At 38.1% G+C, this 18,242-nt stretch overlaps 3 protein-coding genes across 5 annotated transcripts in view; 2 read left to right on the plus strand and 1 right to left on the minus strand.

The window, feature by feature from the left end:
* Window positions 1–18,242, plus strand: part of LOC131249496 (uncharacterized) — an 87,227-nt gene that overhangs the window by 14,789 nt on the left and 54,196 nt on the right. The gene's annotated exons all lie outside the window — the stretch shown is intronic.
* LOC131248307 (uncharacterized) lies at window positions 1,247–4,756 on the plus strand. The gene is made up of 2 exons (XM_058248544.1): window positions 1,247–2,225; window positions 2,353–4,756. Exon 2 carries the CDS (start codon window positions 2,397–2,399, stop codon window positions 4,557–4,559), a length of 2,163 nt encoding a protein of 720 aa, XP_058104527.1. The 5' UTR covers window positions 1,247–2,225; window positions 2,353–2,396; the 3' UTR covers window positions 4,560–4,756.
* On the minus strand, window positions 4,474–17,854 carry LOC131248309 (uncharacterized). 3 transcript variants are annotated; one of them, XM_058248550.1, is made up of 2 exons: window positions 17,440–17,854; window positions 4,474–4,613 (listed from the first exon to the last, which is right to left on the minus strand). In XM_058248550.1, the coding sequence occupies exons 1-2, from the start codon at window positions 17,816–17,818 to the stop codon at window positions 4,582–4,584; spliced, it is 411 nt and encodes a 136-aa protein (XP_058104533.1). In that variant the 5' UTR covers window positions 17,819–17,854; the 3' UTR covers window positions 4,474–4,581. The 3 variants fall into 3 exon arrangements, with proteins under 3 accessions (XP_058104533.1, XP_058104531.1, XP_058104530.1); XM_058248548.1 differs by lacking the exon at window positions 4,474–4,613 and adding an exon at window positions 14,154–14,468; XM_058248547.1 differs by lacking the exon at window positions 4,474–4,613 and adding an exon at window positions 14,154–14,471.

The raw sequence follows: 18,242 nt of genomic DNA on the forward strand, positions 1-18,242 counted from the left end.
CCATATTCATTGTAGACGGCTGTTCTAACCGTTACTTTTGTGTGTCACTTATCACGTGGCTATGAGCCTCTGGTAGATTACTCCCCTTGATATTTGGGATATGGCCCATTCTGTGATGGCCCACCTGGACAGAAGTTTGGATAACAGTGTTGAAGTCTTATGAAGCTACTGCTGCAAACCAGCATTTCTCTTATATTTAAATCGACATAATTGCCCTGCGCCGTTGGCTTTTGTGATCATTATAAAAAAGAAAAATAAAAAAATGCGTTTTTGACTTTTGTATTAAATCCGTTAAGATTGTTAATTTGCAACCCAACTTGTTACGTCAGAGAGTTATTTGATATACTGGCTGCATATGAATCTTGATACACAGGCACTCCAGAAATTGCACACATGGAATGCATTAACACGAATTAAAACCGCTTAACCCACTATAACCAAGTCAAAATGCCAAAATCAGATTAGTAGAACAATCTTAGCCTCTGAAACTCGCTCTTTTAAGCTCGCGTTAAGAGCGCCTTCATCCAGACCATCCACCTTATCCGACGATTGATAGCAAGGTTCGTACGCAATGACGTGTGAACCCGTGTGTAGCTGAGCGATCCTCTCTCTCTCTCTCTCTCTCTCTCTCTCTCTCTCTTGCGTAAACCCAAGCATAGCTGAGCAATCCTCTCTCTCTCTCTCTCTCTCTCTCTCTCACACACACACACACACACACACCATAATGGGTACAATATGCACCACTAACTTTGGTGACCTAACCATTCCTTTTGGAGATGGTTATGAGCCTCTGGAAGATAAATCCCCTTGATATTTGGTATACGTCCCATCCTGTGATGGCCCACCTGAACGACGGTTTGGTTACCACTGTTGAAGTCTTATGAAGCTACTGCTGCAAACCACCATTCCTCTTATATTTAAATCGACCCAGTTGTCCTATGCATTGGAGCTTTTGTGATCCTTACAAAAAAGGGGAATAAAGAAAGAAAAGAAAAACATTTTCTTGACTATTGTATTAAATCTATTTTAAGATTGCAAATTTTCAACCCTACTTGAGTTCTTTGATACTCTGGAAGCATATGAATCTTGATACACAGGCACAAGGAAATTCCACACATTGAAAACATTTACTCAAAACTAAAACCACCTAAATTGCATAACCCACAGTAACCAAGTCAAAATGCTTAAATCAGATGGTTAGAACAATCCTAGACTCTGATTTCTGGACACTTGTTTGATGAAATAGAACTATAGTGTAATTTTCATTTCAACATCCCTAAACGTCCTTCAATCTGATAGCACTGCTATAATCAAACAAGTGCAATTTCTGCTTTGTGACACAACTAAACTAGACTGATAGATTAGCCACTTTAATTTCGAATTACTTATATGCCGTATTTCCTGCATAGCATCCATCACACACTGCCAGAGTATTAAAGCTTTCCTCATTACAAAAATAACCCTAGCCTTTAGAAATCAAATTTCAGAGCTGCGATGTAATGAACCAGCAAACAATTATAGTAACATGTTATTAAGCAAACTCTTCAGAGATCAGCCCAAGTGAAAACTTCCATAATAAAACCCAGAAAAGCTTCAACACTCCAGCATGCACCATGCCCCTGTGAGCGTGGCAAACACATGCCATGACCCCAAAACCACACTGATTATGATGACATCCCAGACAGTCAAAATAAGAAACAGTCACCCACCAGAATTATAGAACCGCATAGCGATTAACCAGACAAAGATAATTGGATTATAAAACCAAAGTTGGGGTTGGTATCCCATCTATCGTGGACCCTACTAATTGAATGGTTTGGATCTACCTACATGCATTCCACCATTTGCAAAATTGCCATGTCCTTTGCCATTCAAGAAAAGTCAACACCAACATTTATTAGGCCTTCTCAGGACAAGCAATTATGTGTGAAAAGGCAGAGAACACCTTCCAGATACTAGTTTATATTCAGACATCAGAATCTAACAACAGTCCTAGCAAGCCAAGCAACTTACCATCATGTGGTGTTTGTGGAAGAAAGGAATTGGAGGATGGCAAATCTTCCTCCTGCAGGACACTTAAGAGAAGAGTCACCTGCTTAGTGGTGCATTGGGCTTCAGTGGGATCAGAATTCAAAAGCATTCTGCAAGCAGAGACTTTCCACGAGTAGAGAAGTGTGGTAGTTGGAGGGACTTTGGCCGTCTTGCTGCAGGAAGAGCATCTCAAGGTATTCTTCTGTGAACTGACAAGAGGAATGCACCTTTGTGTTGCTTCTTGATGGCATCCCTTTCATTTTCACTCTGCTTTTCTACACTCTTGCTTTAGTAGTAATTTTTGTGGTTATCTTTCAAAAGGACAAGAAGAACACAACCAAGCAAAAGAACAATAAAGAGAATAGATGGGGCTGCATGGCTGCAGTAACACTGGCGAGCTCAATGACGCGAAATTCAGCGAGCCGTTGCCATGGATCGGCCTCTACATAGCTGGAGCTTCACTGGTGTGCTCACTTGCCATGGCAATCGACACCTTTTATGGGTTCCGTCAACGGAAGCCCTGGTTCCCTTGCAAGTTCTTCTCACTTAATGCTACTTCCTTGACCCTCTTGTCCATCGCCACAAAACTGCCCTTGGATCTGAACACATCCATGCCACGCCGTCAAGATCAGCTGACCAAGCTCAGCGGAACCATCCTGATTTGCACCGCAATGGGCAACTTCATGACCTCTCTAGGAACTATGGAGGACTCCGAAATGCTCTCAAACATTGTCGCCTTGGCTATTCTCGTGATCACCATGGTCGTTAACATCGGTATTCAAATGGGTACTGGTGTGATCTATGCTTTCTTACCCGAGCATGCCGTAATCATGTTTTTCATCATCGTTTTGCTCATGATCTTCGCTTTTTCCGGTTTAACAATTCCAACAGCCAAGCAGTTGCTGGAACAACAGTATGATAAAAAGCATGAACTGGCTTCTGATGAAGGAGCAGACAACACTGAGGTGTTGAGAGTTGATAAATTGAAAGAGGCTGTAAACAAGTATTGGATGATGGCCCATACTTGTAGTCCTCAGTACGTTCTGGGACGCTCAGCCACTTGCACTGCCTCGGGAGCTTTCTGCCTCCTCAGTGCACTGATTTTATTGGAAGCTTTAGTCAGATCGTTTATTTTATCATCCTTGGACTTCTGCAGCGGGGAATCCGACTACAGGTGGTCAAGTAACTTCATCTTAATTTCTCAGGTGATCGCAGTAGGAGTTGGTACCATTGCCCCAGCTATTAGATGGTTCAATGCTATTAGCTTCAGAAGTATGAAGAGCGGAGAAGGAAGGTTCAGAGATGTGATTAAGGTAGAGGGGTACTGGGTTCAGAGGCTGGTAGAATGGAAAGAGAGCCCTTTACCATTCCGCATTAGTAGCAGGCGATGTAGGAAAATCGCCCATGTCTCAAAAAATCAAATTCTGGATGCCTGTATCGGAATACAAACTGCGGTAGTACTAATCTGCAAGTTCGTTTGCCTGGCTTCTATACTGCCAATGAGTTGGCTCATTAGACTCTTCTCCTGCTGCCGCAAGCAGCATTGGAGGAATTCGGAATCCAACAAATCAGAGTCGCAAAGCCTGCAGGATTTTGTATTGCATCTGGAAGGGGAGAACGACTTGGTCCATCTGATCATGAAAAGCGGCCGCAAAGACACGGTGCAATGGATTGAGAGGGGCAGGAAGAATGAACCTACTCATCTGATTGAACTTCTAAAGAAGCCACCTTCATCAGGAGATTTCAACGGCGTGGCTGAGTTTGATAGCGACCAGGTTCCACCAATTGGAGAGAAGCCTCCAAACTGTTGGGCTCTGCCTCTGGTTACACTCACAAGCATTGCCATCGCACTTCCCTACATTGACAAAAATATAATCAGATCATTACGGCATGCCGTAGATGAAGGCCTCAGGTATGTAAGGCTTATAGAAGAGAACCTGGATGCCAATGGGTTGAGTAGAATGAGGGAGGCAGCGGATATAGTCTGGCTTGGCATTGATATTTATGATCAATGGCTTGACAAGGATCTCCACAAATTGGTCACTGAAGAAAAACAAGCAGAAAAGATAATCCGAAAACTTGCCGATCTAGGAAAGGAAAGCATTGAGACGTTCACAGATGGAAGCGTCAGAGAGACAGGACACCGTGAATGGCCTGCAAAGTTATTGGCAGCCAATTCGATGTACAGGATCGGTGAGACTATTCTGCAGGACTACAAAGACAAGCTTGGGACTGTTGACAAGTTGTTCAAATGGTTACAAACAACCATTGCTGACATATTGGGCGCTTGCCTTACCAACCTGCCACGAGTGATATCCATGGAATGCTTTTGCAGCAGCATTGAAGTGAGGGAAGAAAGAGTCAGGGATGCAGCATATCTTCTCGGTGAAGCTGGAAGTATTCTGGCAATTTTAGGAGAGCACAAGTTCCCAGATTTGGACCCCAATAAGATGGCAGATATTGATGAATGGCGTTTAAGCAAGCAGGGAAAACCTCCAAGTCTCCCTTCTTCTCCTGATAATGTCTAGTTTAACTTCAGGTGAATTGCCTTCATCCATTGTGAAGGAATTTGAAGCACGGACCTAGAGAATGAAAGCAGATCATCATTCAGTTCATAGTTGGTACTAAGATAAACTTAGTAATATAGTCCTCGTGTCGCTTTTTGTATTACTATAGTGTGCATCGCATCTAGAATGCATTACTCATCAAGGCAGTTAAATCTTCATGCATGGGATTTAAATGAAAATTTATATATATATATATATATATATATATATATATATATATATATGCGCACTATGATCAGGAGGTTTCATTTTCCAAGTTATCAATGTCCTAAAGATGTGGGTCAAAGTGAAAGAAACTTCCACTTCACATCATAAATTCATTCCAACAACAGTGAACTAGATGAACAATTGACCGCTCTGTGGTTGGGAAGAAGTCTCCCTGCTCAAAGTACTCTGAAATATTGCATGAAAACATATAGTTGGGATTATTTTGAGAAAGGTATAATATATAATTGAATGCACAATGTAACTAATGTACTAGTGATCTCATTTACCGTATGAAATTTTCATGGACAGATAATGGAATATTGCAGTCTAAGGCATTTTATTCAGAAGTTTATATTAGTTAGGCTTCTCCTAATACTATTTTCTTAGACCCATATGCACAGGTTTTGCTATCACTATACGAAACCCCAAATCCCGACATAAGGAATATTGTGGATTGGGCTTCTCGTTTAAAGTCCATAGATGTTTGTAATTTAACTTCTCCGTTTGCTTTGTAGTTGTTCCCCTCTAAGTCCTTCGATGATGGTTTTTTAATAAAAGTTATGTTACCTCCCATTTAAAAAAATAAATAAATAAATAATAATAAAAAACTCCAACATAAGAAACTTGTTGAATTATATATATATTTTTTAAGTAAAATAAAATAAAATGTTGGTGCAATCCAATATCAAATAAGTGAGACTTTGATACCCAAATCAAGAATGGACAAAGAATACACCTACACGAATATCATAATAGAGAGGGATAAACAACTGTATTGAAATTGAAACTTCTTCACTTCCTATAAATATTAAAATAAAACTCACAAAACTCAGAAAAATGTAGTGCTTTCTACCTCTTAAAACTAGCCCTCAGAAAAATAGTAAAAGTTAATCCAGAAAATCAACCCCAAAATCTTTATAAAATCTTCAAAATTAGCACCTCCAGTCTTCCAACTAGTAATACTAGCCTTTGAAACTTAGACCAAGAAACTAGCAGCAAATAACCAAAATTTCAGCACATGTTGATCCTTATGATGGGCCTTGAACCTAAATCATTCCCCCTAGTTGGAGGGAACTCAACTTCAGCAAGATGGATGCATCATAGCAGCAGTAGGTACGGGTCCAATTACTCGTTGTCTCTAATCCACATGCATTTAGAATGGAACTTGTTCTGCCATTTCACCAACTACTACTTGTTTAATCTCTTCCAAAGTGTCCACCTAGTCCTCCGTGTAGCTCAGATATGATCTCTTCCTGCAATGTACATTAAGGAATGCACAAGCGTGAACCCATGGATAAATATTTGTCGTGCCAGACGCATTCATACAAGTCTCAGCCATCTATTGAGCACCTTGCTGGAAATGGTGAGGACCCCTTCTATTATCTATTAGTACTTAGAATCCACAACCTCCAAAGCGAGTGTCTCCAAGAGCACCACCCTCCAACTCAAAGCATCCACCACTTTGCTTTAACTTCCATCTTTGTGACATAAAAATGTATACTCCCGTAGAAAAGCTGTCCATTTTCCAAGATGAGCAACCAACTTCTTCTGGTAGTTGAGATATCTCAACACCTTATGGTCTTCGTACAAAATAAATTCACAATGATCAAGTGATGTTTCCAATGTCGTAGCTCCTGGATCAGTGTGTAGAACTCAAAATCACACACGGAGTAGTTTTTCCATGTATCATTGAGCTTCTCTCTAAGGAAAATAATTGTCTTCCCTCCTGACTTAGCATTGTAGAGACACCAAAATTTGAAGCGTCCCCTTCCACCTCAACGATTTTGTTCAAGTCCAGAAGTGCAAGTACTAAAAGCTCAATTATCTTCTTTTTTATGGTATTGAAACTTTTGTCCACCACTTGAATCCATTCGAACTTCCCTCCATGCTGCAACTAGTAACAGGTCCGATAACGGGCCTAAAATTCCAAACAAATCTCTGGTAAAACGTCACTAAGCTGTGGAAAGAATGGACCTCCGAAAAGGTTCATGGTCTAGGCCACTGGACAATGGCCTTGATTTTCTCTTAGTGAATTTTGATTCCTTTTGCAGAAACAATATTCTCAAAAATGCAACATCATCGCTGAGGAATGAGCACTTTTTTTAATGGCTGTTTGCGTGGCATGATGGTGGCAGTGGTAAAGATCTCAAAGTTATCTGGCTTTTGGCTATCATGTTGGTCCTTTGGCCTATCTAAAGAGAAATAACAGTTGTTGCTTTCAAAATCTCTCCTCTCCTATATCTAGGGTGGTGGATTTGATCTCTTGAGATGTAACAGATAAGTCACTTAGTCTCCAGATCTCATATTGTTGTATTCTTTCTTCCTTTTTAAGCTTGTAATTGCCCAAGCTTCTTTTGGTGACTAGCTTCATGTTGTATAGTCTGCTTCAAGTTGGATGGTTTGTTTTAGGTTTTTGTTTTGTTTTGTTTTCCTTCAAGTGTTTTCTTTGTTGCCTTTGGCATTCTTCAATAAAAAAATTCAATCTTCAAAAATAAAAAATTTGAAGTGATTAAAAAAACATATAGTGATTCCCTCTGTAATACATCAAATTCTCTTGCGGTAAATTATTAAGGTGAACAAATGAACTAGGACTGTGTGTGTGTATCATTGAAATAAACAACTAATAACTTGCTTATAAAGGGACCCCATGAAAGTACTGTATCATTTGAAAGGCTGTATTGCATCACAAGTAACTCTTACAACCCATCTTGCATCTTAAACACGGTCTTCCACTCACCCTCGGGCAGAATACAAATCTGATGATATCCACTTCTGAGCTCGATTTTCGAAAAGATCTTTGCTCTGCGCAACATGTCCAATACGTCGTCCAAAAACAATAGAAAATCATTACTTGATAATAATCCGGTTGATCACACAATTATCCACACACATCCTCCAAGATCCATCCTCTTTTTTTTTTCTTTTCTTTTCTTTTTTCTTTTCTTTTTTCTTGTTTAAAGATAATGGAAACTTTCATTGAAGGAGCACTATGGTAGCGCTAAAAAAAGGCTACAAAAACAGAAGGAAAAATAACAACTTGTCCAACCACCCCTTACCCCCTACCCAATCAACAACATTATCCTATGCATAAGAGAACCCCTCGACACTGCGAAAGTGGTAATGACCTCAATAAATTTTGACCCATCCGTCCATCCATCCATGCATGCACCAAACCAAACGACACACCGCATCCACCTTTCTCATGGCACACACATGTAATACACATGCGAAAAAGGGAAGAAATAAATGAATATAAATATAAGTTAGAGAGACATGGGAAGTCCAACAACCTACACTATTTTTAAAAAAAATTATTTATGGAGATTACGTTAGAGAGACATAGATAATGCTAGAACTTGATGCACTCTACTAATCTGGACTCTACTAATCTGGACCGTTCAAATCTCATTGTACTCACCTTCATCAACTAGCTAATGTATCCTCACATTAATCACAACCGTCCAAAGAGTTCAGTTCTTGGCTTACTTTCCAATATATGGTCCAACCAATCAAAACCATCTAGTGACGAACCGTACCATCTAGACTACTGAGTTTGAATATGCCATGTGGACTACCTATTTAGAAATCTAAACCAATCATGATTTGAACCATCTAAGCATATATCTAATGAACGATATTCTAACTACATAACTCGCTTATGTGCAAAATATTTTAGCAAGGAATTGAGGTATTAGAGTGAACCTCAACATGAGATGTGCTTATGTAGTGTTGGCATTGAATGTAGTATTGAAATTGGCATTGAAGTTAGGAGTTTTAGAATTTATTTATTTATTTATTTTTCTTCTTCACACGTGAAGAAAAACTTCATTTGTAGTAAGAGTTAGGATTTGTATTTTGCTTCACATGTGAAGCACGTACATGAAAATTTATGGCATGGGATAAATAGTATAAAAAGGGGTTTAGACATGAGCTTACGGTATGAAGTGGAAGTGTAGGTCCAGTGGAGTTTGAGTGTGGGTCCATCCTTAGAATTATAAGACATAGAAGAAAGGAGAGAAAGTAGTCAGTGTGTGCATAGTTCATAGGTGTGAGTCAGTCAAGACTCGATTTTAGACATTATACACATCGAGTGTATACATCGGGTGTGTACTGCATAAGGTTTAGTTCAGCGCTTCAAATCAAGTAGGCGATCTCATCCTAAATTTTAAAATTTTCAGCTTATCACTTATGCCATTTTATTCCAAAATTTAATAATAGTACTGCTTAAATTAGTTTCAGATTACTTGTGTAACTATTGATGTGACTGATCATTTTCAATTGAGTTTTTTTTTTTAATCATTTAGTTTAATTGATGAAATTTTAAAATAATTGCTAAATTAAATCAGTTTGGTTCATAGGATAATTCTAATTTAATATTCATTATAAAAATTAATAAATTGAATCTTGTTTAGTTTAGAATATAAAATGACTCAGTTACTAACTTATTGAAGGCATAATTTGATTTAATTTTTAAATTTAAATTTTGATTTTAGTTCCAAACTTTTAGAAAAGTAATATTTAATTTAATTTTGTTAAAACAATTAAAGTAATCCAATTCATAAGTTTTGGAACTTATTTAATAAATTATAATTTGATTTAATTTTTACATGATTTTTTTAATTTAAATCAATTTTGCCAAAAGTTAAATGAAAATATGAATTAACTCATTAATTGTGGAAATGCTTGGGTTATATCAATTTGTTAAATTTTGAGTTTAGATTATAATTTAACTAAATTCTAAATTCTAGAATTTAATGAATAATAATAATTTTTTTATGATAATAATAATAAGATTTATTATTGTATTTAATCAGAGTTAGAATTTAAAATAAAATTTCTTACACATTATCAAATCTCAACAACTCCTAAATCTAAGAATAGTAAATTAAAAATATTGTATACAAGAATTTTAATTATAAAGTTTTAATGAAATTATATCTAGAATTATTGTATTATTAAGATTTTGAGAATTCAGTTAAGTAATTATTGATTTTATAATAAATTAGAAATATTAATTTAATAGTAGCGAAAGCATGAGAATAAATCTACGATAACTTTATGTTTATATTAAGAATTTTCGATTGTGAAGCAATGATTCATCTTACATGCATATCTAGCATTCATTGAGCATCAAGATTGATATATTGGGCGTACTATATGCAAGTGGGGTGATTGTCCCTTCGGTGAAAGACCCTAAAGCCAGCAAGTAGGCCGATCATGTCCCTTGGGCGAAAGACCCTAGAACCCACTGGATCCTTTACATTCTCCTTTGTACAGTGTTCGAAGTATCGATATCGCTACAAGTTTCGCCGGCTAAGAATACGGAAACAATATCAATATCGCTGATAACTAGAAATGCGGGGAAACATGAGGAAAACGGTTGAATTTTCAGCGAAACCTCAGGAGATGTTAAAATGGACATATTTGCATATTTAGAAGAAAAAAAAAATGCAAAAAGGATGCATACATAATATCGAATCCAACCATCCCATCCGGCCTATTTAAAAGCATGTGTTGTTGTAAGAAATCAGTACAAAAATCCCATCCAACCTTCCATCCAAACAACCATTGATATTACGAAATATCAACAACGCATGATATTTCACCAAGAAATCATCAACAATTGGAAATGAAATGAAAGATTATGGTCTCGATATCGCCCATGTTGCGATATCGATCATATCGAGATCTTATCAATATTATCAATGACAAATTGAACACTACATACAACCATGTGCTCATGAAAAAAATTGAAATAAAAATTTACTATTGAAATATCATCGATACATTTATGATACAAGCATTACCTAGAATTTACATAGTCGAAAATATTGGCGATACATTGGCGATATTGATGCATTGTCAATACAAGCAACACCTAGAATTTACATATCTGAAAATATTGGCGATCACATTAGCGATATTGATATGTTGGCAATACTTAGCATTACATTGCTAATACTTGGAATTTCTGATACTACTAGTGTTATCGGTATCGCTACCAGTGTTATCGGTATCCCTGAGCTGGAAATAAAGATAATATCAGAGATATTTCGATAACATCGAAGATAATTTAAACACTGCCTTTGTATACGGCATATGAGTACAATTGTGTGCGCGAACATACGTCTAAGGTCCCTCACCACGAGGTACCGATGCGTGAGCGTTAATGCAACGTGGCCATCCACTTGGGTACGGTGTTGTAAGAGATGACGGATATTGTTTATTAGAAATCATAGAAAGCATCAGATGCATAGCATATTTATGATTCCGCTGCTTAAATTCATGTTCTTTTTTTTTTTCTCCATATTTTTCTCTCTTGTTTATAAATTTTTGATATAACTTGAACAATTCAAATTTTGGGTAAGAAATTATCCTACTAGGCTGTTATGCTCACTCTATTACAAAAATCCATAGGTGCTAAACTGGAATACTATGAGCAGGTGAGCCTCTACTACTAGTATTTCCTTTTTCAGCAGTTTAAGTCTAGTTTGAATTCCAATTCAATTTTGTTCTTTAGGTTTAGTTTGAATTCCAAATTTCGATGTTAAAATAATAATTAAAAAAAAGAAGACTATCAAGAGAGTTAAATTTAGTGAACATTATATTAGTGAGTATTATTTCAGCAGTATTTTCCTTTTAGATGGCTCTAAATATCTATTAAATGTGATGGAATTATGTGGATTACAATGAATATCGATCTATTAAAAGTCACAAACTTGAGATCCGGATCCAGAATAACCCTACTCGGGTATACCCAAATTTCGGGACGTGACAAAAGCACCTACCATTTCTCTCACCCTAGATCCCCCATAACCCTCTGCAAGGAGACAACCTCCAAACCATGAGTTTAAAATGAAGGAATGCAACATGTTGGCATGCCTACCCCTTTTATAACACCTTTGTGACCCGCCGACAAAGTTCGGCATATTCAACTAAACTCGTTCAGTTGGACCCTCATTCTGTTGATCGCATTACCTGGAGATGGGACAAATCAGGTGCCTTCACTGTAAAATCTTTCTATCAAAAGATGGCCTCCCCCTCTGTTACCTACTCTCACTCATCTTCTCTCATCTAGAAATGTGGGGGTCCCCCAAAAATTCTAGTGTTCGGCTGGCTGGTGGGGCATAAAAAAAAATTCTTACGATAGATAATCTGAAGAGAATGGGGGGTGCCGATTGTCAACGTTTGTGTATGCTGCATGAAGTAAGAAGAATCGATCGATCATCTCCTCCACTGTCCGTTCATTGCCTCTATTTGGTCTGAATTTCTGCAGTGCTTTAGGCTAAGCTGGTACAATCCGGGCTCGATTGATCTCATGCTTTTCGCGTGGCACGGTGTCAGTTTGGGCAAGTTAATGAAGCGGCTGTGGAGAATGTCGATTTTAGAAATCTGATGGGCTGTTTGGATCGAGAGAAACAACAGATGTTTTGACAACATCTCTAATCCAGTGCACAGTACTATTTTCAATGCTAAATGCATGCTTGTAGAATGGGCAGTCACTGATGTTAGGTTTAAGGAGTCTGATCTTTTCTTCTTAAGGTCGCTGTAAGGTCCGCATTCTCAGCGGACCGCCCTTTTTTTCTTGTTTCTTTCTTCTTTTGAATCTGTTTTTTGTTTTTCTCCCCGTTGTTTTTTCCTTCCCTTATAATGGAATTTCAATGATCTTTCCAAAAAAAAAAAAACTGACACCCAATGTTAAGACGAACTCCATCTAGGAGTGCTTTGAGCACTAAGTCTCCACATTCATGGAGCTTCAACATAGGTGGAACACCTTACTGTTTTGTTTATTCTTTACCAACTAAGATTCAAAAAATGTCACTCTTCTTGATTTCTTCTTAAATCTTTTCTACACTAAATGATTTGTACTAATCCTCTTTACGAAATTTGGGAATTGAAATTTATTTCATTGGGTGCAGCACAATATTAACACCATCTTTGATGAATGAATGTGTTAGCTGAGTTAAGTGCACCATATCTTGATCCCATGGCCATGATCTCCCTAACAAAGTGTGACAGGCATCCATAGACAGTTAGGACCACATTGCACCACATATTATCCTGTACTTTCATCCAATAGAAAAGGAAGTTAAGCACCAGTAGTTAACAAAGACTTCATCCCTTTTCTTAAATCAACAAATCTAGTCTGAGCGTGGATGCGTATGTTCTTTAAATTTTAAACTATCCACCTCTTATGAGAAAAGGTTCTCATTGATTCCCATTTATCAAATTGGTGGACATCTCACCACCAAATGTGCAGGTGGAGTAGAAGAAATTGTGGCACAACCATTGCCCTTCATAATCACCTGAGGTGTCGATAACATCGTATGTTATATAACCATCTTCTCCATACTATCTCCATAGACATCTACTACATCTTAACTAGGTTGTGCCCCATCATGATATGCATATTCTTGATACTCTAATTATGTATCATGCTTTACTTCTGTTTGCATATGTTATGGAGTATCTTCAACATACTATCTTTCTTCAGCCAAATCTACTTTTATTGCAGACTGATGTAAAGGATATTCAAAAGAACAATGTCCCAGTTGCCCCACCAAAAGCATCCGAAAGAAGTCTTCAGTAGGAGGGGCCTCCCATTGTTAGATAGGACCATGGTGGGAACCTTTCCCTACATGTCCAAGTGCTCCAACTTCAATCTTCAAATTCCCTCCATGTCAAAGTTCCCTCACTTGATCAGTGAAACCGCCTGCTATATGCATGAGTTGATTTACCCGCTTTGTGAGTGGATCAGTTTGATTACCTATGCAAACTCTTCTTGTGTAACGCCCTTCAAAGCAATTAGGTAATGATGTAGAGTGGAAAGCTGTTAGCAATAACCTGCTCTAAAACCTCATTGATGGAATCCGATTTTTGAATAAGTAAGATCTTAATACCCAAATCATAAGAATGGACGAATAACATATCCACAAGAGTATTGGAAAAGAGAGGGATGAACAACTTTATTGAAATAGAAACTTCTTCACTTCTTACAAATACATAAATAAACCTTGAAAGAAATAATTAGAAAACGTAATGCATTCTTCCTCCTAGATCAACTTCTTTTATAAACCATAAAAGACACCCTAAAATCCTTGTGAATAATTTTGATAAAGATTTTCCCACTATTGAAATGCTTTCAAAACAACATAGCCTATCTATGATAGAAACAACTCTATCTACAAAGATTTGGTCAATTTGTAATGACCTAAAAATAGTAAAAGTAAATATAGAAAATAATTCAAAAAATCTTTAGAAAATCATCAAAATTGGCAACCATATCTCAAAATCAGCACATCTAATCTTCCAAAAATAGTAAATTGTAGTCTTGGAGGGCCTTGGGCCTACATGAAATTCACCCATGTATGTGTTGAATAATCAACCGCACCAACAAAATCACCAAGGTTCAAAAGTGAGTCCATCACCCAATTGGCCAATCTAAAACATTACAATTTACAGCATACCCCATACACATCTGATATGAAAATTCAGTTAAAGAAAATGGATGGAATGATGCAATCCATTAGGTAACTGATGTGAAAGGTGAGCCATCTGAAAATTTATGCTCTAAACAAAGATCCCTTCTGTTTGTTCCTCATATTAGCAGCTTCGACTTTAAGGTTGCCCTTCTTGGAATCAAATCACAATCCAAAGAAACCTCTGCTGAAAGCATGACACAGTATTATTATGCAACAGACATATGGAATATTCAGAATTCATCATGCTTCATTATTGTTCAACAAAAATCCAAGATTTCATCCTGTAAATAGTGCCTCACAGGATGTTGATGACTGTATCACATGCATTGACTAACTGTCACTCATTTTAAAAGTCAAATTGTCCATGCAAAAGGGCAAGAACATGTTTTGTTTCTATGCATTTGTGAATTTTTACATAAAGAAAAATTGGTGTATTCATGTGTACAATTCGTGCCTCATCATGCAACATCCATGTTTATGCACAGGTAATATACAAGGACTATCATTTGCACCCATGCAGACACGCAGTGATCAGATGCACAAAGATAGCCAAGTATTTCACCCCTTCAAAATGCAGAGGATTTGTGATTTGTGCATGATGTAAAATTTAGGAGGTGTGATGACGGATTTGGTACATATAAGGCATAGCAATTTCATGCCTCCCTGTCATTTCTGCATGTGGCATCCTAGAAGCAATCCGAACCGTTCATTTGGTATTTCCAATATGTATATGAATGGTTGGTGTTTCCATTAATGAGTGGCGCACGGTCCAAAATCACAATATTTAGACAATCCCAAGCCTTTAAGTTGTGGCACACAAATGAAAACAAAAAATAGCAAGAAAAAGGTCCATCAATTTGATGGCAAAAATAGTCTAATCGAACTATTGTTTGTTCAAAGGCCAATCAACGGCCCTGCAGGATGCCTGGTTGGGCACATCATACACATGTGTCATGTGTACCATACATAATCTAGCAATATAAATGGCTGTGTATGGAAAGCACCAAATCAATCGATCACTTCATCCACTGTTCCTTTCTGCATCAGGTGTGGAACGAGTTCCTTGGGAATTTAAATATTTCCTGGACTATGTTTGCTGGCTGCCTTTCTGCGATTTGGGGAGAGAGGAATCGTGAGTGCTTTCGGAATGAGAGCAGTAGGGTAGAGCAAGTCTCTGGTAGGCAAAGTTTCATGTAGTACAATGTGCCTCTTGTATAGATGCTTTGAAAGGTTGTAATTTTTTCTCTTCTGGGTTGTAGCTGTTCTGCCATCTTAATGCCTCTCTTTTTCTTTTTGCTTTTTTGAATAAAATTTCCATTACACTTCAAAAAAAAAAAAAAAAAGCCGAGCAGGAGTAGGAACAAGAGTTTGAATTGCAATTTGAAGCGGTGGTGACATTTGGATAGAAGGTCCATGCTGATGTTACCTAAATCACCAACTTCCCTATGTTTTCCACCTTGAATCGCGCAAACCAAAATATGGTTCACTGTATTCCTATTTTTACCCATCTGAAATTACAAAATTTGTTGATTGAGTTGTAATTTAGATTTTTATTTAGAATGTCTATTCATACCATGCTTTTTCTAATATCAGGAATATAACATATAATACCATGTACACATGATTTACAATAACATTAATCATCTAGGACATAGATTAAAACATCATCGTTGTTGTCATCATCATCATCTAAGCCTTATCCCAATTAATTGGGGTCAGCTAAATGAATCCCGTTCTGCCCTTCCATATTGCTAAGATTCATGATGAAAGTTATAGCAAAAGTTTCGTGCTGGCTGCCAACCTAACACAACCCTATATCCGGACTTGGGAATGGCAATGAGAGCATAAATCCTCCCCTAGAGTACAGAGAATTGGAGGAAGTTGTGTAACATGCACACGCTCCTGTACCACATAACAAAATGATCTGCTAATGCCTGTGTACCATGTACACATTCCCATACCACGTTTGGGGCCCCTTCTTCTTGGCCAAATTCTCCCCAAATTTTATTAAACATGTGCTATAAAGGGGCAGGCTCCATCTCATAACAAAAGGACTAGGCATAAATTGACAAGGGGCCATTCGGATTGCCAATGCAGATATGACAAAAGAGGATTTTACCATGATGTTGATGCTTCATGGATTTCCAAGAAGTATGGACCAAAATCCTATTGAAAGACAAATCATGCATGCGTGCATTAATCAGGACATTGATCTAGTGGAACATTGTTTGGATAAGTGATAGCCCAACAGATCAATGTGGTCGGACTACGATACCTGATCAGTAGGCTGCAAATGAATGGTTAACATACACTAGAATGAAAGTGATCAACATTCTAAGTTGATCGGCAAACATCATAATAATCAAATGGTTAGGATTTTCCGCTACTCCAAATCCTTCTCTTGAAGCTCATCCTCTTTATGATAAATGATCCAGCTGCCCTGAAATGACCAGTTCCAGTAGTATGTTTTTCAGGCTATCGTGCAGATACTTGATGACCCAACATATCTACTGTCCTGATCGCCACACGAGCTTGCCACATGTGTGGTAGGGCGGGTCCATAGAACATACACATAGCACGCATCATAAACACCATCTATGTATTCAATGGTTATCATTACAAACTCTATGCAATAGAAGTATAGAAACTTTCTTAAATAACAACCACAACATCTTCTTCAAGAGTAAGATGCACCCAATTCTCCATTGTCCTCAACAAACTTTAAACTCTTTCTCAAGGAAGAAAAAAAAAATGATAAGGCAGCGTTTGGATGGTCAAGCGAATTGAAGTGAATATTCAGTATAATCAAAATGAAATGACAAAAACCAGCCGCATTTCCTCAGATTCCTAAATCAAAACATTGAACCAGCCCATAAGTTGCAGTTACGTTTCTTTCAACTCCAACCCAAAAGCAACGTAATTGCAATCTGGAGTCTAGTACCTCAAAACATATCATAATTCATTTCGATGATGCATCCAAACACGCTCCAAGAAACCCGAATGAACAATTTAGATTAGGGAGCTCACCATCAATAAAATCATATGCAAGATTATTATTTTTTAATGGCGTTGTGAGGGAGTGCCGAAATCCGTTCGACTCCGACCTTCGTCCTTTGCATTTATAGAATAAAAAAAGAGGAAGAGCGAAGGACCTGGCGCTTCTAGAAGATTCCAAGAGCTGATCAGTCGTCGTCGCCTTTCTTCTTGGGCTTGCGGTAGGATTCTTCGATGTGCTTGGCCAGGAAGAGGGCGGTGTTTGCGAGTTTCTTGATGTTGGGGACGTTGTAGTTCTGAGCGATGTAGATGCCGCACAGGGTCCCCGCCATGAACGAGAAGCTGCTCTTGATTATCCCCATCTTCGTTTCTCTGCCGTTGGTTGCTCTGAGATCTTGATGTATGAGAGGGAGATGGGTTGAGAGAGGAGGACGATTTCAGGCAGCGGAGATTTTTAGTGCGTTGTTCCGGAAGGTTCGTCTTTCGATCCCGCGCTTCGTTGGACAGGGCTTTTGAGTAGTCCGGGTCTCCAAGCATCGGGAAGCTACATGATACCCGACCCGAGGTTTTTGTAATATGTAAGTTCGCGGGTTTTCGGATCCAAGAGTCGGAACGTGGGTAGGTCAATCAGAGGTGTACACGAGTTGGACCGAGTCGAGTTGTGCCGTGTACACGAGTCGAGCTTGACACAGCTCAACTCGGCTCGGCCACTAGCTGGCCCCAGCTCGAACTCGGCCCGGTCCTCAAGCTTGACTGGCCAGCTCAGCTCAGTTCAGTCAGCAACTCGGGCTAGTTCAAGCCGAGTTCGCCTGCATAGCATTTTCACAAACACATGAATTGCACCTTCAAATTCTCACTGTTTGTTGTTATTTTACTGGTATGTCTTTTATCAAACACCTTGTAGATAAGATCAAAATTAAGAAAAAAAAGTATTTGTTTCATATACATATCTTCTTTGTCA

The sequence above is a fragment of the Magnolia sinica genome, chromosome 6 (assembly GCF_029962835.1).
Source record: "Magnolia sinica isolate HGM2019 chromosome 6, MsV1, whole genome shotgun sequence".
NCBI classification, from domain to species: domain Eukaryota; kingdom Viridiplantae; phylum Streptophyta; class Magnoliopsida; order Magnoliales; family Magnoliaceae; genus Magnolia; species Magnolia sinica.

What these genes read in the sequence shown, in the direction of transcription:
- LOC131248309 (XM_058248547.1), bottom strand. Translation starts at nt 17,818, where the DNA reads ATGCTTGGAGACCCGGACTACTCAAAAGCCCTGTCCAACGAAGCGCGG. An exon ending in GAATCTTCTAGAAGCGCCAG is followed by an intron (nt 14,472 to 17,439) that starts GTCCTTCGCTCT and finishes TCATGCTTTCAG; the next exon opens with CAGAGGTTTCTTTGGATTGT.
- LOC131248307 (XM_058248544.1), top strand. Translation starts at nt 2,397, where the DNA reads ATGGGGCTGCATGGCTGCAGTAACACTGGCGAGCTCAATGACGCGAAA.